The 23310-nt window shown below is 33.7% G+C and overlaps 1 protein-coding gene across 2 annotated transcripts in view; it reads right to left on the reverse strand.

Annotated features, from left to right (window-relative positions):
• LOC115880895 (ATP-dependent DNA helicase Q4) overlaps nucleotides 1-23310 on the reverse strand; it is a 43912-nt gene that overhangs the window by 13976 nt on the left and 6626 nt on the right. For both annotated transcript variants that reach the window (XM_030898222.1, XM_030898221.1), the window contains 6 exons: nucleotides 17406-17642; nucleotides 17204-17350; nucleotides 11145-11372; nucleotides 10871-11088; nucleotides 7122-7248; nucleotides 730-869 (listed from right to left, as the gene is read on the reverse strand). In XM_030898222.1, coding sequence (XP_030754082.1) covers nucleotides 730-869; nucleotides 7122-7248; nucleotides 10871-11088; nucleotides 11145-11372; nucleotides 17204-17350; nucleotides 17406-17642 — 1097 coding nt within the window. The remainder of the gene's footprint in view (nucleotides 1-729; nucleotides 870-7121; nucleotides 7249-10870; nucleotides 11089-11144; nucleotides 11373-17203; nucleotides 17351-17405; nucleotides 17643-23310) is intronic.

A 23310-nucleotide genomic window follows, 5' to 3' on the forward strand; every position in this document is an offset into this window, starting at 1 on the left:
AAGAAAATCAAAAATTAAAATAATAAGAATAAAAATACTTATCACTGCCTTGATACCGTGATAGATACACTGACAGCACGTAATGAGATAAAATATGAGTATATGCCTGTAAGGTTGGTCTTAAGAGGCTTGTTTAATGCAATCTAATTTAAAGTGAAATTAGCTAAGAAAGATAAGAATAATATCTAAGAAATAATAACTCAGTAATTTTTCGAAAATAAACATATTATAGCTTATATCGCTGAAAAGCTTAAAAAATGGCGCTTTTTATGAAGCCATGGCCAACTATGGTTTCCATTTAAAAAAAAACATATGTTTGTGTCATATGTCAAAAATGACAGGCTTTAGAAAAAAACGGAGGACACAATCTCATTAAGGATGTGATTATCTACAACTTTGATCTGAAAACTTTTTCTCTAAAATAGATTATAACGGAATTAGAGACGATTTTTAAAATAGCAAAAATTTGTTTTTTTCGAAATATCAAGTAAATCATGAACTTTTTCAAAAATCTGAAAGGAGCATATTTATGACCCCACAAAACTGCAATTCTTTCCCCATTTAACCGACTCTCTATCTCCAATAGTTTCCGAGATACCCATAGAGAACATCGTAGGAAAGTCACCCTGTATTTCAGTTGTCTAGGAAGCAAACATGTCGTAAATATGTCTATCTATCAATCATAAAGTAAAGAAATATATTTTTCTATAGCTAAATAAGAAAAATTACCTGTGAATCCAAGAAAACATGACAATATGATGGCAACCCATCTCTTCCAGCCCTTCCAACTTCTTGTACATAACTTTCGAAACTGTTAGGCATATTAAAATGAATGACAGCCCTTATATCAGATTTGTTAATGCCCATACCTGTAAGTTAGCAATTAATTTATGTAGATTTTATGTTGATTAAATGCATATTTATATATAATTACAGACTAAACCTCCGTGACCTAACTGATTGATGCCTGTAGCTAAGTATGTAGTAGGATATCCAAAGATATCACATACGGTCGTATTCATAGTCGATCGCCAGCCTCCCGCTGGCGGGAGCTTACCCGAAATTCTTCGTTCTTATTTCAGAGTCGAGCGCTCTCCGAGTAACGCGTGCGCACATCCGTCATATAGAGTAACCGCTCCACAGTGCTTCGAACATATGGCTCTAGAGGACAAAAATCCAAAACTTCTCTTTTATTGTAAGCAATTTATTCAAACTAGGTTTATTTGACACAAATGATGAGTACTCCCATTGTACTAAATGATGATGTTCTTAGTCCCACGTTTATGAAAAAAAAATCTTATAAATAATAATAATGTTGGAGCTGTGTTCCATCTAAGCAAATAATAAGTTATAGTATGACAACGGTGTAAGTATTAAATAAATTCCTGTGATAAAAAAGAATTGAAATAACATTAGAACATGATTCCTACAATATAAGCCTAATATAAGATAAAAATGTTTTTCTTTAATGAAAAAGAAACATTAATGTTATATTTAATTAAAAAAAAAATTAAGATGCTATAAATTTACTTTAGGACAACAAAATGCATAGATCGTAACTACTCTGATTCAGGAGAATCACTGCTGACAGAATCTTCTAAATTTATAGTATCTAAATCACAGGTAGATGAAGTATCCTCACATATAAGATATTTCTGTACATCATTTTCTAATATGTTACTTTTTCGCGTTGTTACTGTTCATTTTGTCGGTATGAGGGGTTCGGATGTTAATAGTTACCTCTTTAATAGACCATATGCATATATTATTTTTTCCTTTTCTTGGGTATGAGATTTTATAATAAACTGAAAGATGGACACTTTTTTTATTCGACGTTTCGCTCCAACATAGTGGACTTTTTCAGGCACAAGTGGTGTCTCATTTGACTGGAAGGTTCATCAATATCTAATAAGAACATATTTTTTGAAATACTAATAATTTTGAGTTCTTGTCCTTATGATCAAGCCAAGTATTAGCCAGATCGGCATTGCTTATCAATCTTACTCCATCTGAAAAGTATTATAAAATAAAGTTCGTCGCAAGCAGACGCAGGTGAACTATACAAAAATTAAAAGTGTATGAATATGGCAACAAAAATATTCAATAAATACGATATGTTTTGATATGTTTTTTTTAAATGCCTTTTTGAAGTTTGAAAACGTAAAATTTTATACCCATTTAAGAATCATCTTAAAAATAAATAAAAACTAAACAATCACGAACTTGTTTAGAAATAAATTTAAAAGTACATACCTTATTTAACAATATCCATAGTGGCTTTCAATTAAGAAATGCACCCGTTTAACTCCATAATATACAGAACTACTATGAATGTTATTCTTTTCACTGATGAGATAATGATCGCAAAATTTATTTTTAGTGAAAATATTTGCTAACAAAAACGCTGTTTATGAAAAATAATATACAGGATGGTTGAACATTGCTATAAGTATAAAATTATATATTCAGATATTAGTAAATTTTAACTTATTTTTTGATTTTTGTCCATGGGACGAAGCACTGTGCGCTCTCTCGCCGGCGGGCGGTTGGATAAGCATTTTTTTTCCGTTTCATAGTCGATCTCCAGGCGAAGAACACTTGCGCAGTTTAAACCCCATCCGGTGATTTTCGGGCGGCGACTGGAGCATGTCCTTACCATCTCCGGGCGGCCCGCCAGTTTAGTCTGGTTTATTTCTCTAGTTGAAAGAATCACCAAACAAACTGAATTAATTGTGGATATTTATAATATTGTGACGATTAACGAGAACGATGACATTCATATTTTTGAGGCCATTATTCATCACATTTGAGGCATATGAATTCCGTCCGTCTATTTGACCATTTAAATGTTTTATCGGTTTGTTTTTGTTATGTTTATGATTTTTATTTTTCCTATTATTTTTACGTTTATTACATTAATTCTCTTTGTAATTTACATAAACTGGAAAAAATATACCAAATTCACAAAACATCAGTCATCTACACAAAACAAAAATAGAGCCATTTTAAAAATATAAATTACTTCTACTCTGGTCATATCTTCCCTTAAAATAATTTTAAAATCCTTAACACAGCACCAATAGGTTAAGGTTATGGTCTATAAAAATTTATAAACGTAATAAAAACGAATCCATAAAACTTTCAAATAAAACCGAACAGACCTATGGAATTCCCCATTATGTAAATTATTAACTTAATATCCTTTTTATTATGACCCAAAAATACACCTAGCCAAAAAAATATGTATATAAAAAATTGTAAATCTTTTTACTATAAGTGATGGATTACGAAGATATTATTCATTACTTGAAAACGAATTATAACAAAATAATGGACACATCAATAAAATATTTAAATTATTAATATTTAAATATTTAGAGAATGTTAAAGTTCGTATAGTCTATAAAATGAATAACTTTGAATTTTGACCGTTATTTTTTACCAACATTGGCAAATATAAAATCCCTCTGTCAAAAAAGTTACTGATATTCTTTAAATTGAGTGCCTGAACGAATCAGATAGGTAACTCTTTTTACTTTCGTGAAATAGAAAAGGAAAATAATAAAACAAGTGACAGTTCTTCCTCTTCTTGCAAAAATCAACACGAAATGTCATAATTGTCAAAAGTAAAATGTTATCAGCTTTTGACATTTCTAAATATCAGACCAATGCCGTCTTTAATAGAACAGCCTTGGAGCGAGATTGATGACGTCACACTAGTTAGATACTACGGATTATTAAACATGTTGTAGAATACATGGAAAACATAATTATTCCTCCTATTTTTGGTTTGTATTTTAAAAATGATATAGTTTTACATGAAATATACATAATATACAGTTAATAAATACAACATATATACCTAATTATAGTAATAAATACTTTGACAAATAAATTATGAACCATACAAATGCAGCAAATGTTTTACAAAATACTAATGATAAATAGGTACATAAGATAATGGGTAAAATGTAAAATATATTTTAAATTTTGGGGTTTGAAAATCGATCTAATTGAACAAAAAACATTCAATATCTACTAATAGTGATGTATTATTATTTGCATTCACAAAATTTATATGTACATTTTGCAAATATCAATGTTCGAAAAATTATATTTGCAAATAATACAATACCATAGAAAAAAAGGCGTCAGCGATGGCTATGAAATAAAGATCGCTGTCATTTTATATGTAAAATTATTCTAAAATTTTCTGATTAAGTTTCATTATTTTTATTTGGTTTAAAAAAACGTTTCGGCTAACACATTATAGCCTTCTTCAGTGTTGTGTCATATGAATAAAATAGTGTCGAATATAATCTAAAAAATTACATACGTTTATACAATATATTGTATTTATTAACTGTATATTACTTATGTACATTTCATGTAAACTATATCATTGTTAAAATACAAACCAAAAATACGTGGAATAATTATGTTTTCCATGTATTCTACAACAAATTTATTAATCCGTAGTATCTAACTAGCGTGACGGCATAAATATCGCTTCGAGGCTGTTCTATTAGAGACGGCATTGCGTTAGCATGGCCGCAAGTTGCTAACCTAATAAAATTAACACTAGAAAAGCCCGCGGGACATGTCAAATTCAAAGTTATTCGTTTCACAGACTATATAACTGATTTTGTGTAGAAAAGGGAAGAAAACATGTTCCCTGTTGTTAAAACCCTCCACCCGAAGTGAAATTTTGTTGGCGACGCGCCGTCATTTTCGCCAGCCAGCGGTGCGCTGGCGGCCGACTATGAAAGAGCTTTTTTTCTCTCCCGATATCGAAGCGCTCGCCGGAGAAATCTTCGGCGAGCGCTTCTTTTCGGCGGGAGGCTGGCGCTCGACTATGAATACGGCCGATAGAGTAACTACTATATGGATTATCCCCTATACCTGCAATGTGTTGGAATTGAAGTCAATCGAGTCAAAGACAACTAGATACCCGTTTCATGTATATTTCATATAAGTTCTCCTGTTATGTAAGTACTGGCGTTTCGCCAGTACCAAGTCCACAATTCCGAAAATCGATTGGCCATGGGCAAACGAAAGACGTCAGAACAAATTTGAATTTTGAATAACTGATGCTAGTGTCTAGTCATCAAATCGATAAATCAAAACCCACGCTTGCGCACTACGCTTCTACCAATTCTTACCAAATAAACTTTTAGTCACGTGATTAAGCTTGCGATTTTTAAATTCGTTGTTGCCAACCATGAACATATTCGGCGCCGTGCTTACTAACTGAAATTTAAATTTTACGCTGGGGATTCAGGTGGTAGCTCTGCTATAAAAAATGTCAAGTTGCTGCATTTATTTATTTACTTCCTACCTGGCAGTCGAACATTGTCCTTTTTAGAACCTCTTGTAGTGCGAAGTGTACAGGGTGGGTCAAATTCGACGCTTTTAAACGGAAACACCCTTTTCTATAGGAGATAGACGAAAACTAATATCGGTGTCTGGAGCTCAATTTTCATCAAAAACATGATGGTGAAAACCGCACATCAATATCTGTTACCGTTTCGGAGTTACGGGGTGTTAACTTTTTTGCTATGGAAAATTTTGTATTTCTATGAAAACATTTCCTAAGCACCTTTTTACGTAGAATTTAATGGATTAAGTATATTTTTTTAAAATTAATAATTTAAGAGTTATTAACAGAAGAAATGATTTTTTATTTGCGACACTCTCTATATTTTTAATTAACTGAAAAGAATTTAAAATTACCTTTCCAAAAATATAGCACACTTGATATTTTGTTATAATCTCCTTCGAAATACAGAATTTTTAAAAGTTCGCCGCTTTTAACTAGTAGGCTTTGGACCCCTTATTGATGATATGCCTTTAATGGAACTCGAAAACATATTTTTCCAGCAAAACGACGCACCGCCTCTGAACGCTGAAGTTATCAGCAAATTTTTGCAGCCAATTTCAAAAATAATTGGATAGCTAGCCAAGATCCCAACCGTTGGCCGTCGAGGCCGCCTGACTTAGTGCCCATGGATCTAATCCTATGGATATATTTGCGGAAGAATAAAGGTTCCTTATTCTTCCGTATAATCTAGACAAGAATTAAAAATACTTAGCAGTTATGAGAGGGTATCTTTCACCCCCACTGAGTTAATGAATTCCGCGACAAATTTTCAAAAACTGCCCCGTCTGTCCATAACAGAAGACGGTTGATATGTCGAACACCTGTAGCAAATTCTCATGTCTTGGTTTGCTTTTTATTTTAATTGTTATTAGATATAGTTTAAATGTGTTGATGTTGGTTAAATATATTTTAAATTGTTATAAAATTCTGCATCTCTCATAACAAATATTATTTTCATTTTAATTGATGCTCACAGCTAAATTTTTTTTGCATTACAGCCGGTGCCGTTCAAAGCCTACTTATTTAAAGCGGGCGAATTTTTATATACTCTATATCTCGAAGAGGAATCGAGCAAAATATCAAGTGTGTTATATTTTTGGAAAGGTAATTTTAAATTATTTTCAATAAATTAAAAATATACAGGGTGATATAAAAAATCAAATTTGCTGTTGATGATTCTTAAATTATTAATTTTAAAAAAAATATACTTAAACCATTAAATTCTACGTAAAAAGGTGATTTGGAAATGTTTTCGTAAAAATACAAAATTTTCCATAGCAAAAAAGTTACAGCGATTTGTAAAAAATGCATATTTTTGAAAAACACCCCGTAACTCCGAAACGGTAACAGATATCGGTATGCGGTTTTCACCATCATGTTTTTGACAAAAATTGAGCTCCAGACACCGATATTAATTTTTGTCTATCTCCTATAGAAAAGAGTGTTTCCATTTAAAAGCGTCGAATTTGACCCACCCTGTACAAGGCAAATATACTCAAAGTGGTTTGCCATTGCCTTCCTTGAGGTGGCGGCTCGTTGGTCGCTCTATTTAGACAAATAAATATTTTTATTTAAATAAATAAACCGACCGTACTGGCTGGGGATCGAACCCAGTACTTTCCGCTCCGCAGATCGACACACTAACGCTAGAGCTACGGCCGGCATAATAACACACATTATAGTTATCAAATACAGCGCCGCCGCATTTTCGCTATATGTGCTTATAATTTATATTACTTACCAAACGCAACTGTCGCTACAACAATACGCAAATCACCAGACATAAAGGCATTCTGGACTGTTCTCCTTCGAGACGCTGACAGACCTGCATGATACGGTTCCGCTTGTAAATTCAATCTCTTACGTTTCTAAAAGATAAAAGTTTATAATAGTACAACAGTTAATGTAATATATTAAATTAATCAAACTTCAAACAAAATCTGCCCAACAAGAGAAGTTTAACAGTGACAATTGTCGTCTGTCATTTTAATTCAAAAGTAGATTACATATACCTATTAAGAATATTAATATACCGGGTGCGTCTCAAAAGTGGCTCATCCCTATAACTTTTTTATTTTTTTAGATAAAAACGAGATTTGATATATTAGTATATGACATAAATTAAGATTGATTGACGTATTCAGTTGTTTTCGGTCACTTCCTGTTTCAGCAGGAATGACCACAAATTTGTACTTTTCAATAAATTATTTTTATTGAAAGCTCCAGTTGTACAGGAGGACAATTTTGGTTGTTTTTATAGGGTATCTAGGAAACCGTGAGAAATATTCAAATTTTGATACTGCAGTCTCGGGTTCTTTTTTTGAAAAAATTACAATGGCGCAAACGGATCGTGGCTATCTTGATCGGTTTCGAATCTACAGGGGGATTCTCAAATTTTGTACTTTTTGAAGATGTTCGATAGTTTGTTTATTTCAGCAACCACGGAAAAATGAATTATGCATTCTTAAGGCACTTTTCTGTATAGAATGCAGAGGCGTAGTCAGAATTTTTTCGAAAAAAATATTTTTTGAGATATTAACTATACTTGTGTTTTTTAAATAGAAACCCTTGAATATTTTTAAATTTTCTTATTCAGCTTGGCATGGGCTTCTCGAAAATATATAACACTCTATATTTATTTTCACTATTAACCTCAACATTTCAAATTTTTCTTAAAATATCCGCTTAGTGGATAGTAGGCCGCGCCGAGTAACAAAGTAAACGGTTATAATGGTGATCGGAGCATACCTTTGATGGATGCGGGACATTTCATTTCAATAGATTGAAGTATGTGTATTTTAAATAATAAAAAAATGAGTAAATTTGAAAATTTTGAGAAATATAATATGTTAGAATGTTATATTGAGTCTAACAAACATAAGCAAATGGCAGCTGATTTATATTTTGAGCGGTATCCAGAGAGCCGAGCAACCAAACCCAGCCATTTTTAAAAGGTTAGAAGATAGTTAATCAATTTTGGATCTTTTCAAAAACCGGGCCTGAAAAATTATCAGAAAGAAGATGAGGAAAGTCAATATATTAATGTCCTCGGAGCCGAATACGTGAATTAACAATTAAATAAAATGGAACAATACCAAGCAAATAAAAAATAAGTGTGACAGAAACAAAAGAATATATTTTAATATAAGCTCAAGAGGTTACTTCAATCGGGCTTCTCAGTTAATATAAAAAAAAATAAAAACAAGACTACATTAAATGTTCAGACTGCTGCCCATTATTATCTAGACAGAGTTGCAACCGTACGAGCGGCGCGCGGCGGAGCGGTTTCAATTAGGTTAGGTTAGGTTAGGTTGCTGGGGTTTGGGATCATATTTGATCCCTCACTCGGAGGCCTTGGGCCCATTGCGATACCCCTGTATTGTTTTACCAAACCTTCCTCTCATTCTTTCTTTGCGTTAAAGCACTTCCAGCTCTTTGCAAAGTTCCCGGTTTCAATTAAAATTATAAAAAAAAAATTATTTTTCTATTTAAAAAAACATAAGTATAGTTAATATCTCAAAAAATATTTTTTTCGAAAAAAGTCTGACTACGCCACTGCATTCTACACAGAAAAGTGCCTTTAGAATGTATAATTCATTTTTCCGTGGTTGCTGAAATAAACAAACTATCGAACATCTTCAAAAAGTACAAAATTTGAGAATCCCCCTGTAACTTCGAAACCGATCAAGATAGCCACGATCCGTTTGCGCCATTGTATTTTTTTCAAAAAAAGAACCCGAGACTGCAGTATCAAAATTTGAATATTTCTCACGGTTCCCAAGATACCCTATAGAAACCACCAAAATGGTCCACCCTGTACTTTATTTGTCACTAAAATAATACCTATCTGGCGGGATCCGAATCGAATATGACCCTCATCTTATGACGTCACATTTTGCAATATCGCGACCCGATTCACCTGGGCCCCGCAAGAATCATAGAAACTGACTTGCGCATTAAGAGTCTGTCAGCAGCTTATTACGTTTTGAAGCTTAAAGTTTTATTTGCTGTTTATCGTGCATTTATTTTAAATACTTCTCTATTTATGAACTATGATGAGTGACTAAGGGGACAGTGATATCGAGTCTTTGTTGGATACCAGCGAAAATGATTAAAACGTTGAACGAATGATTACAACATACAAATATAAAAATAAATGTCGTCCCCCCTTCCCATTTATTAATAAGCACATAAATACCGTAGGATAAAAAAACGGCGTCCAGTTGGCTTAGAAATGACGACCAATAACATTTTCCATATAATTTTACATATAAAATGACAGCGATCTTCATTTCATAGCCATCGCCAACGCCGTTTTTTTCGATCATATTGTACTTTTCTCCTAATACAATATGATCGAAAAAAAAAACAGCATCAGCGATAGCTATGATATGAAAATCGCTGTTTTTAATATGTAAAATTATATGAGGAATGTCACTGACGTTCATCTCCAAGCCAAGCGGACGCCGTTTTTTTCCGATCATGCTATATATTAATCATTTTGAAACCCTGATAACAAAAATCGTATTAAAAAATCTATCTAACATTTAGATCTAACCTTTGAATAAGAAGACTAAGTAAGGAGCATATCAAAAATCTTAGGTACACCGCGATGGGCCTCAAATATGGCCGACTTAAATTCCGGTTTATCAGTGCCGTTCTAATTTTATTTAAAAAATGTAAAACTATGATGTAGGGTGGACGTGGGGTAGACTCAATAATTTGTTATTTTATTTTACGTTGTGAATAAATGTTGGTAGTTATTAAAATTGTTATAAAAACATATAATTCTAATAAAAATAGATAAGTTATAATAAGTATTTATTAACACAAACATCCGATACGCTACTGAAGCAGGTAAGTCAAATTAACGTATCAAAATTCTTTGACATCTGATCTTTGACAAGTAGTAAATAAAAGCTAAAATGCAAGAAAAATATATAATTTAGTTAATTTAAGTGAATTTCATAAATGATTGGTTTACTACACGTATGTATATTATATCTACTCACTTACTAGCGAAAAGTTGTTCCATTATTTCACTCAATTTTTGCCGAGATCTACCTCACGCTACACAACCAACTATTTTAGAGTCTTTTTCGATAAATCGCGATAGTGTCACTGTTAATTTAAGTTCTGCCACTATTTCCATCTAGATATACTACTTTTATACAACTATCAGTAGTAGAATAAATAATAAATAACATAAAATAAGCTCCGTAAAGACTGACAAATCCACAAAATTTCAAATCAAATTCAAATGTGTCAAATGAATCGTCAAACAGAACTGTCAAAGATCCCCACCCTAGAGTCCTTTTTCCGCCCACCACGCATGAATACATGGATAGCATTATGCTCCTTCCTTAGTCTTCCTATTCAAAGGATCTAACCAATAACAATAACAAAAAATAAGGTTAAGTAGTAAGACCATATTATATTACCATATTATAACAACTTAATCGTTTAAACAGAAACCATAAAAATAAATACCTTATTTGAACTTTCGACCACAGTTTCGTTCTTCAAACTAGTTCTTAAAAATGATGCAATCCTTTCACATTCGTCTCTTCTTGTACAGTATACTATAATACTTTTACAATATTTAAACTTTTGTGAAAGTAACAAATTTACTAAAGCCCTGTCCCTGTTCGGATCACGAGAAGCCGTTAAGTGTAAGTTGTCAGGAATAGGTATATCACTGATTACTCCTACAATAAACAATAACGTTTAAAAAAATATGTAATAGTTTCACATCATTTTTTACCATTTAATCCATCTGGTATAGCTAAGGAATCGATAATACTTTGACACGTAGCCTTTGTGGCTGTAGCAGTTAAACCCAGGATCGTTTTAACGCCCAAGCTCTCTTTTAATACTCGGGAAATCATAAGATAACTAGGTCTGAAATTATGTGACCATTGTGAGACGCAATGAGCTTCATCTATACAAGCAAAGGCAATTGGTGGCAGCTTACGAAGTAAAGATCCAAAACCTGAAATTATTTAATAAAAAAATTGTATATAAATAAATAATAAATAAACAACGCTTTATTGTACAAAAAGCCAAAATAGCTTCATCGACAAAGCATTTACACAACAAACAAAAGCACAAAAAAAATATACAAATAATAAAAAAAATATCATACAATACACATCATTCAAATTACAAATAAAACATACATGGGCATTGTAGAACACAGGCGTATCAATAAAATGTTACAAAAGGAAAATTGTAAATGGATAAAATCATGTAAAAGTTATAAAATATTAAATACTAGACCTTTAACCAGTGTGTGAGATGATCAAAATTCAGTCCCAATAAATATCGAACTGCTCTCTTTTGAAGTTTGAAAATACGATCAAATTTTGTCGCGCAGCAAGTACCCCAGAATGGAAGGGCATAACGAAGATGCGACTCAAAAAGGGCATAATAGACCATTCTAGAGGTTGATAAGTTAAGTTCCTTAGAAACTGATCTTAGCGCAAAACAGGCAGGCTTAGTTTAATAAAACACTAAATCACCACAATACACCAAAACACTTTTACTTTTACACTGGACGCGCGTTTCGCTAACCATGTTAGCATCATCAGCAGATGATTATAAACTAAAGTACAATCTACAAGTTGAGCGTTTATATACTCGCCCAGTAGGCACCGAGTGGGCGTGGCAAAATCTAGCCAACCGAGTCAGAGCCCACTTAGCGTAACAGTTAGATTTCCGCCACTAGAGTAGTAGGAACAAAGAACTTAAAGGAATTGGACCGTTGTCTCTGTTCATACTATCTTTACATTTATTGATTTTGATGCTTTCATATGCATCTAATTGCTTGTAATTTGAAACTTGTTTAATTAATTTTAAATTATTAAGATCTATACAATGTTCTTTATCAACAATATGTTCGGCAACGCAAGATTTATCCGGTCTACCATATCTTATCTGAGCTAAATGTTCTTTAAATCTAGTTAATATTGATCTTCTAGTTTGCACAACATATTTCTGATTACAATCTTTACAAGAAATTTCATAAATACCCGATGTCTACTGTTGAATTGGGGAATTGAAACGATAAATGTGTTTTATACAGAGCGATCTGCAAGGAAATACGTACGTGCTCTATAGTAAAGTGTAATGTCCAAAAACAATTAAAAACAATAGTTAATATTGTGTTATTGTGTTGTCCAGTTTAACAAATTTTAACTCTGTAAGAATCTACGTTCAAGAGGCTTGAAAAAGACATATACTGTCGAAACGTCGTCATAAAATAAAAAAATAATGAACAAAATCTAGAAACATCTTTGCAACCCCAACGACCTAAAGCCAAGAGTGAAAACAAAAAAATATATAGTATACAGGTCAAAGAAACGAAACAAAAAATATTAAAGTATTGAGTTTTTAATAGTGCAGTTATTGAAACTATAAAACAGTATGAGGTTTGTGTGATGTAAGACTTTTTTGGGATAGTAAAAATAAAGTGAAAAAGAACCCGAACTGGGCGTCGCTTTTTGTTGTGACAATTTCAAATGATAATAAAATTGTCGAAAAAATGTTAACACGTAAAAAAGGGCGTAATTACGTGGTTGTTGGGTGCAACAACATTCAATAACTCAACTTTCGGGGATATTCAACTCTCCCCAAACAACATTTTATAGCTTCACAACTTCTCAGACCGATTTGATCAAAACCAAAAATGGATTCAAGCACGGCGACACAAGTGAGTAAACAAAATGCCCATTACATTAATGTGGCGAAAAATTTAGTGAACACCATAACTCCTTCCCATGATTCACTTTCATATCTCCCTAAAGCAAATGAGAATTTACACAGTTTCTTCTTTACGCCCGTAGCATTAGATGAGCTCCGTAGTACAATTAAAAGTATTAAAAATAAATTCTCATCTGGGACTGATGGACTTACTCTCAAAATGTTCTCTGAACTTCCGGAATGCACGTTAATCTATCTTACTACTTTAATTATTGAGTCATTCCAAAAAGGAGTTTTTCCAAACTGCCTAAAGACAGCAATAACTATTCCTCTGCATAAAGGAGGAGATAAAGATCAAGCTTCGAACTATCGCCCAATTGCTATCCTGCCCACGTTATCTAAGATCATTGAAAGATTGATTAAAAAAAGGCTTCTATCTTTTCTCCTTAAATATAAAGTACTTTCTACCCATCAATTTGGATTTCTAAGTCACAGTTGCACAAATGATGCTATGTTCGACCTTTTTAATAATGTATACTCTAGCCTGAATACCCATCACTCTACAGCTACAATTTTCTGTGATTTCTCTAAGGCTTTCGACTGTGTAAATCATAATATCTTAATTAACAAATTGGAATACTATGGATTCAGGGGGGCGCCGCTCGAATGGCTTAAGTCGTATCTTGGCAACAGAAGGCAGCTTGTGAGGAATGATACGTCTATGTCTTCTTGTAAGCCTATAGAATGTGGTGTCCCTCAGGGTTCAGCATTTGGTCCTATTTTGTTTCTGGTGTTTATCAACGACATTGCAAATCTAGACATTAGCGGTAAAATCTGCCTCTTTGCGGACGATACTAGTTTCACTTGGGCGGCCCAGATGTTCTGACATTATATAATACTATATCCAGTGACTTACGCACCATTAAATCTTGGTGCGATTCTAATCTCCTATGCCTCAACCTTTCAAAAACTAAAGTTTTGTCATATAAAAGTACTGTACAACCTTTTGTACTTAATAACACCACTATTGACATCGTGGACTCTGTGAGATTCTTAGGACTTGTTGTAGACAACTCGTTAAAATAGGACTTGCACATCGAAGCTTTATCAAAAAAACTAAACGCTGCCTGTTTTGCGCTAAGATCAGTTTCTAAGGAACTTAACTCATCAACCTCTAGAATGGTCTATTATGCCCTTTTTGAGTCGCATCTTCGTTATGCCCTTCCATTCTAGGGTACTTGCTGCGCGACAAAATTTGATCGTATTTTCAAACTTATTATTGGGACTAAACAGTAGAACTCACTGCCAGAATTTCTTTAAAAATTTCAAAATACTGACTCTTCCTTCCTTATTCATTTTTGAATCCGTTTGCTTAATCCGCAAGCACATATCTGCTATTCCGGAAAGGCCTTCTCACAACTATCCACTTAGGAATGCGGAGCACGACATTTATCTGCCAACCCCGAGCTCAGAACTAGTTAAGGACTCAATACTGTACAATGCCAAGAAAATGTACAATCATTTGCCTTCGAATATCAAGTCACTTTCATTCTTTCCCGCATTTCGCAAAGCTCTGAAATCATACTTACTGGAGAGAGCCCTATATGCGGTAAACGACTTTTTTGTTGATGTTTAATCATCAACAATCATCTCACACACTGGTTAAAGGTCTAATACCACATAAAGATTTGTGAATAGCTTTGAACACTTAAAAGAACAATAAAACAATTAATATGATATATTAACTAATTATTTTTTTATATAGTCTATAAAATGAATAACTTTGAATTTTGAACGTTATTTTTTACCAACATCTGCCAACATGGCAAATATAAAATCCCTCTATCAAAAAAGTTACTGATATTCTTTAAATTGAGTGCCTGAACGAATCAGATAGGTAACTCTTTTTACTTTCGTGAAATAGAAAAGGAAAAGAATAAAACAAGTTACAGTTCTTCCTCTTCTTGCAAAAATCAACATGAAATGTCATAATCGACAAAAGTGAAATGTCATCAGCTTTTGACATTTCTAAATATTGGACCAATGCCGTCTCTAATAGAACAGCCACGGGCGAGATTTATGACGTCACGCTAGTTAGATACTTCGGATTAATAAATATGTTGTAGAATACATGGAAAACAATTATTCCTCGTATTTTTGGTTTGTATTTTAAAAATGATATAGTTTACATGAAATATACATAATATACAGTTAATAAATACAATATAATATATACGTATTTATAGTAATAAATACTTTGGCAAATAAACTATAAACCATACAAATGCAGCAAATGTTTTACAATATACAAATAATGAATAGGTGGTACATAAGATAATGGGTAAAATGTAAAATATATTTTAAATTTTGGGGTTTGAAAATCAATCTAATTTAACAAAAAACATTCAATATCTACTAATAGTGATGTATTATTATTTGCATTCACAAAATTTATTTATATATTATAATGTTTACTGCAATTGATAAACTAATATAAACTTGTCAAAAGATGACCACATATTTTTTAAAATTATTATTCTTAACACAAAAACTATCTACATTGATTATGGAGTACGATTTCAGCCATATTGTAAGCCATATTGTAAAACGTTTGCTGCATTTGTATGGTTCATAGTTTATCTGCCAAAATATTTATTACTATAAATAGGTATTTATTAACTGTATATTATGTATACTTCATGTAAACTATATCATTTTTAAAATACAAACCAAAAATACGAGGAATACTTATGTTTTCCATGTATTCTACAACATATTTATTAAGCCGTAGTATCTAACTAGCGTGACGTCATAAATCTCGCTCGGAGGCTGTTCTATTAGAGACGGAATTGCGTCAGCATGGCCGCAAGTTGCTAACCTGATAAAATTAACACTAGAAAAGCCCGCGGCAACTGTCAAATTCAAAGTTATTCGTTTTACGGACTATATAAATTTGCAATATTACACTTCAAAATTACCTGAATAAATGACTATATCTAATCAAAAGAACTGTGCATTTGCTCAACGCGTTTATTCAACAACATATGCAATAAAATAGTCGGCCGATCGGCTCCAGAAGAAAATATGGTTTTTACTTTTGCAACTAAATAATGCATTGAGAAGTTATACTGGAACCAAACGGCACAAATAAAATTGTCCAATACCATGTCCAATCCCATAAAAGTTAGAAGGGGGGTGCGACAGGGTTGCGAGCTGGGTCCACTCCTATTTAATTTATACTCAGAAGCTATTTTCTAAGAGGCTCTGGAGGACGTGGAAATGGGGGTCAAAGTTACGGTCCGACGATACGGTCTTAATTGCAGACAATATACACGACCTACAACAACTGGTCAACAAGGTAGGAGAACAGAGCAAAGCAATGGGTTTAAACATCAACATCAAGAAAACCAAATTTATGATTATATCCAGAAACCCAGATGCGTTTATAAACTCCATCCTAACATTTAACTCAAGGCCCATAGAAAGAGTAGATAAATTTAAGTACTTGGGCATCTAGCTCTCCGAAGATTGGACATCAGACAAGGAAATTAAATGTCGCATCGAACAAGCTCGGCAGGCATTCTTGAGGTTTCGAAAAGTACTTGTCTGTCCTGATTTTGATCTTAGCCGTGCCTTAGCCTTAGATTAAGATTCGTAAAGTGTTATGTGTGGTCGGTGCTCCTTTATGGTATGGAAGGTTGGACATTGAAAGCAGCTACCATCAACAAATTGGAGGCTTTTGAGATGTGGCTATATAGCAGAATCCTGAAGATACCTTGGACGGCTAGATTGACAAATGAGGAAGTTCTCAGACGCGTTGACAAAGAGCGTGAATTATTTTAATTGATTAAAAAGAAAAAGACCGCATACCTGGGGCACATTTTCTTGCATTTGTTGAAAGAAGGCAAGATCGAAGGCCGGAGGGGTATCGGAAGGAAGAAAATGTCTTGGCTGAGGAATGTTAGACAGTGGAGGAGGCTACTCGATGTTCAGTCGTTAATACACACCGCCCGGAACAGAGAAGCAATGGATAATGTTATCGCAAACATCCATTAATGGATCTGCACTAGTAGAAGAAGAACTAAATAATCGGCCGACTCGAAATTGCATGTAAATTCATACCTGTTTGTTTTTCTCCAGCTACCACAGCCTCTGGAGATATTAGGAGAACATTGATATTTCCCTTTGATAGAGCGTCCATTATTTTTTCTCTTTGTGTTTTGGTCTGGTTTGTATGAAGACAGGCGGCTTTAAGAAAGCTTGGTATACCTATTATAAATTAAACGTTTAATAAATTAAAAAAAAACAATAAAATAACATTTACCTGTTACTTGATCTTCCATAAGAGAAACTAGGGGTGATATAACAAGTGATATACAAGGTTCCCTTTGGGAATATAAATAAGCGGGGAGTTGATAGCATAAACTCTTTCCTGAGCCTGTACTTAATGTTACCAAAGTCGATTGTCCTGAAAGAATGCGCATTATTGCTTTCTCCTGGCCACCTCTAAAAGTACTATGACCAAACTTTGTTAAAGCTTCATACATTTCCTGAGGCGTTCCTAAAACATAATATTAGATTATTTCACCTTTTCTTTGATAGAACCATAGACTTAAAATAAAATATAGACTACACTATTTACATCTGAACGCGGACAAACAACCTATTTTGTACACATGTTTACTTCTGGGTACAGTCGACCGAGCCTTCCTCATCCAGCTTATGTTGTCACGTCTTTAATATTATCAATATTTTTTTTCTTGTTATACACATATATTGAGATATTAATACTACAGTTTAATAAAGTAGGTTTTAATATTCCATAGATGTATTAAATAGTCCTTATACTACTAAATTACAAGTCGGATACTGTTTAATAAGGATAAGTTCTTTACAATATGACAACACCGATTAGAGGCGAGAGAGCCTATTCATTCATCTATTACCTTGTAGTACGTGTCGCACGTGTGCGGTAAAGCTTTGTTGCCGCTATCTCCCCGGCTGTATTAACGCATTTTCTTAGCTTGTAGTCCTTAAGTGTTTATTTTATTGACTTTTTCTGTTCAAGAACTATAAAATATGGTTCGCCAGTGCCAAATTTGCAAGAAATTTGACTTAAATAATCCATTTAAGTCTTGAAACGACTTTTGACCGGTAGGCAACTCTCAATTTACCCATTGGGAGTCAGTGGCGTTGTTGTAGAAAGGCGCTTATTTAGATAATATTTTAGTAAAATGTAAAATCTGAATTTTTTCTCTTACATTACATTATTTACTTACTTACATTGTAACAAAATCATAATTATAACCCTGTTAATAATTAATAATGTTTTTATTAAAAATATATTCCGGTTTATTCTAAAATTATCTTCAGAATCTAAAATAACATACAAGAATTTTAAAATGATATTACATTATGAAACAATATTTTTTAATATACCGGGTCGTCTCAAAAGTGGCTAACCCTATAACTTTTTTATTTTTCAGATAAAAACAGATTTGTATGTTAGTAGGTATATGACATAAATTAGGATTTATTGACGTATTCAATTGTTTTCTCTTCCTGTTTCACCGAAATGATTACATCTTTTGATTTTTTAAAGGCACCCTCGGTATATTGCTACTTTATTCGATAAAAAATGACACTCTGAATAGAATGACATATCATATGTCAACTTTTGACATTGTCGCTTAAAAACATATCCTATTTTAAATTTCAATCCAGTTTTTTTCAATCCACTAAGTTTTTAATCAAGGAGCCTTGGAAAAAATAGTTTTGATCGTCTAATAGGTTTCGTGTCTTGTCTAGGCCGGTTAAAAGATGTACAAATCGTATTTTTAATCATACATATGTCAATTTTTTCAAATGGAACAAGGGTGACTCATTAGCATATTTGGAAAAAGCATTTTTTTTATGAATATATTGATACCACACACTTGGTATTTCGAGTCAAATTGTCGTTATGAACCGCGTGTTACAATTACAATTAAACCATATGCGAAAATGTCAAAAGTTGACGTCATTCTATTCAGCAAGTTATATAAATACGTTCAGAGTTGAAGTCATTCTATTCAGAGTGTCATTTTCTATCGAATAAAGTAGAAATATACCGAGGGTGCCGTTTAAAAATTAAAAGTTATAGTCATTTCCGGTGAAACAGGAAGTGACCAAAAACAATTGAATGCGTCAATCAATCCTAATTTATTTCATATACTAACATACTAAATCTTGTTTTTTATTTCAGAAAAAGTTCAGAAAAAAGCCCTACGCGTTATGTTAGGCATGAAAATTAGGGAATCATGTAGAAATAAGTTTAAAGAGAATAAAAAAAATTATGGGGATGAGCCACTTTTGAGACGCACCCGGTATAATAAAGACAGTACCGAGTTAAATAAATGTAGTTTTTATTTTATCCACTTCCTATCACCTTCCTTGCTTTAATGGAACAGATTTATGTTTTCTCTAATTTACATAATAAGACATCACTTAACCAGAAACAAAATTACAACAATCATATTTTTTTTTCTCTCCCTGTCGCCGATTCTATTATATCTGTGGAATATATCCTGTTTTGATTAATATTAGGGGTTGTAAATGTTTGACTAAAATTTATAATTTATTATTAATTTCAAAAATTACCTAATTTCAATTATAAAATTTCTTCTATAACGTGTATTTTATTATTTTTATCCTTTTTGGACTCTAAATTGTTTTTTCTAAACTTTTATTTAAAAAACCTGTCCTAAATCTTAATAAAATATAAAAAAGTTTAAATACGATATATTTTTAATTTAATTATAGCTTCATTAAAATAAAAAAATTACCCGGCTATCATACGGAGAGTTCAGGTGTACTTGAGAAATGAAAGACAGTGTTGTGTTTCTCGGCAGAGTCGTCAGGGAACGACCGTTACGACAGAGACAACCTATCTATCGCTCGTGTCGCACTCGTTATAACCTAAAACAATAACACAACAATAACAAGACAGTGTCTGACCGCATGTTCCAGCTATTTATGAATGAGATGCTCAGTCTATATTTTATTTTAAGTCTATGGATAGAACTAAGTGTTCTATTATGTCTATCACACTCAAGTTGAGACATCAAAGAACCGGGACTCGAAATTATTAATCCCGGTACTTTCGGGACTCGGTAATAATAATTAAAAACATATTTTTTGTTAAGTGAGAAAGTCCTTTGATACTTTCTAGCGCTCGAAATCAAACTCTTCTAAATAAGTAACGATGCTGTTTCTTATTCTTGCCACTTTTCTCGTTTGAAGTTCCTATAATATTTATTATGCATTCCATTTTTGAATCAATATTTTAGGGCTTTTGTCTCAAATTCATTTAAGTTAGTTTATGTTGCTTGATGTGAAATTTAAGTTACCTCTATTTTTTTCTTTATTTGTGTTCATGTTAATTTTTCATGACTGATTACTTAATAATTTGATATTATTTTCATTAAAAATCTCAATTTTTTATCCATTTTACTTTGAAAAACCATCCCTTGCTTTCTAATTGATGAACTGCACCACCATTGAACAAAAATTAGCCAGTACCGAAAGTACCGAAAAAACCGGGAGATCCCGGTTCCTAAGAAGCGTGGTACCGAAATTCCCGGTTCCGAAAAACAGCTCCGGTTCCGGTTCCGGGAACCCTACTCAATAGAGATGTAGTTGAATATAATTATAGTGTGGTAGATTTGTATCCATATGTTACAGATGAAATGTCGTTAGCAGGTTTAGTACCAGGAGTTAAACAACCTTTTTTTTAAATTGCTGACGTTTCGACGCGTATTTTCGTCTTTATCATGGCTATTTTCAGCTAGAAGGTCCTTATGTCCAAATTAATTAAGCAACTTCTCCTGATAGCACGGGTAAAATCAAGAACACTACACTGTAACGATGTTACTTAATTTTTGTGATAATTAATTTGTAGTGATTAAATTAATTAGCTTTTAATTATCAAATTATTTTGTTAAAAGCAAGTAGTAGAGTCTTGGTTCGTATCGATAGATACTCGCGGGGATACGGCGCGCGCCGTTGTCCCCACTGTGTGCTGCTTTCCCCACTCCTGTAGACGAGAGCAGTACCGTTAGAAAATCAAAAGTCGTCAGTTGCTTGGTACCTGGTTTGGTGAAGAGACGACAGCTCTACTCTGCTCCGCCGAAGATAAAATTCGATAGAAAGCCTCGTTTTGTAGAAATTGCGCACCCGACTGCTCTCCGCACTCTCCGTAAAATCCTGTCTTGCGCAGTGTCTGTTCTAGTGTAGTGCTACGCCACGTTGTTCATCAAGTGAATCTTGTCGAACTTTCCTTTCTGTTTTCCTCGCTCAATCACGTGAACGTGTGTCCTAGCCAACGCCTTCGGAAAAGTGGTGAGCGGCTTTACATTAAATTGTGAAAGGCCGTTCTCTGTGTTTCAAAAGGTGGCCGACTATGAAGAGCAGTAGGTAGCGTCCTCTGGTCAGTATTTTTACAAGTACTGTCGGGAGGCGTTTCCTGTGCCTAATCCATCCGTGATTGAAGGGAAAGCGTGAAAAACCTACAATTTTGACCGTGGGGTGCTGTTTTCACGTACGGTTGGATTGTGGGCTAGTGAACAAACGAACGACATGTTTCTTCTCCGGGTTAAGAAAGGATTTAACTAGTAACTTTTTGATTTCGCAATCTTGCCACGACTGCGCTACCCGACAGACGTCAGGAGGCCGCCTGCCGTCTGCATCCCGGTGCGCATGCGGTGCCCGTTTTTCTTTTAGAAAGTAACAAGACACTGCGTAGCTGACTGAAGCGCTGTGTTAGGACCAGACGTCTTTCGAAAGTTAACATATGCGCAGTACATTCCCCGACCGCAAATACTAGGGTGAGCCATCCATCCATCTACGCCTGCATTTCAGGGCCGCACATGCGCCCTTGGTTAGAAAATAGAAAGTCTCGCGCTTGCGTAGAATCTTACCCCGCGCCATTTTGCGCGAAACCCATGAGCCAAGATTTTACGGCTGCTTCTCAACGAATTTGAGTTTAATAAAGATTGTTTATATTATTTTAATTTAAACTGATTGTTTTATTTTGACTTTACCTGCACCCCTTCATACCTGGAGTCTCCACTGTTTAAAGGCTACCCGTACTGGCAAACGTGGACCTCTACCACTATAAATAATAGAGGTGGCGCCCGAGAGATCTAGATCTACCACTGGGCGTCAATAAGGCTATTTTTCACAGAACCAAAGAAATAGCCTTACAACACATCTATTTGGACAAGACATTAAACACACTACATAAAGTCTACAAAAAATCTGTTTTAACGATCAACGGAATACAGATGACTCAGTTAGCTTCACAAATTTAATTGTTTGTATTTTATATTGTTGTGTAGTGTGTTTAATAGGGAGTTTTTTTGTTGCTTACAAATTGCAATTCCGGTTAACGCTAATTGACAACTTTGACATTTCAATTTCGATTATCGTATATCGTAACCGCTAGCTGCCGATATTTTACGGACGTTAGCTAAAGCCGTTAACATAGCGGTACGCATGCGCAGTAGAAACACAACATTGAAAAATACAGATCTAACCTAACGTCATTCTATTTTGTTTATGTTTTAATTATTTATTTTATCTATGTTAAACTCGTTGGGAATTCTTAGTGCTTCAACTAATCGAGGAATGTCTTTTTTTTCAAAGCAGAAGTTAGCTTTGCACTCTTGGTCAGATAATATTTCTAGGTTGAACTCCCCATAAAGTTCTGCTCGATATTCGATGTTGTTTTCAAACCCTTCCAACAGCATAGCATCCTCCAAATCCGATTCATCACTAGAGTCCAATAAAATTAAATTGTCCATCCTATATAGCGATACCCAATAAAGTCATATAAAGCACTTTCAAATCAAACAACAATACAAAAATCAAAACACTACGCTACGGTCTGTGCTTAGCTGTCAGTTTTCGGTTATCGTATCGTATGTCGGCTCCGAACCGATGAACCGAAAGTCCGAAAACTGTTTTTTTATCTGTCAAAATAGCGGTTATGGTTACGTATCCGTTAACCGTACCGTTGAATTTTTTTAAAGCAACGAAAACTCCCTAATGTCTTATGTGATTGAAGTCCTGGTAATTTCGACATTTGCACAAAATATGCACAAACATTTGGTGAATGATTACTAATCAGTAGGGTTACCGAAATCGGAGCTGTTTTTCGGTACCGCGCCTCTTGGGAATCGGGATTTCCC

The sequence above is a fragment of the Sitophilus oryzae genome, unplaced genomic scaffold (assembly GCF_002938485.1).
Source record: "Sitophilus oryzae breed Bouriz unplaced genomic scaffold, Soryzae_2.0 scaffold_1660_pilon_pilon, whole genome shotgun sequence".
NCBI lineage: Eukaryota > Metazoa > Arthropoda > Insecta > Coleoptera > Curculionidae > Sitophilus > Sitophilus oryzae.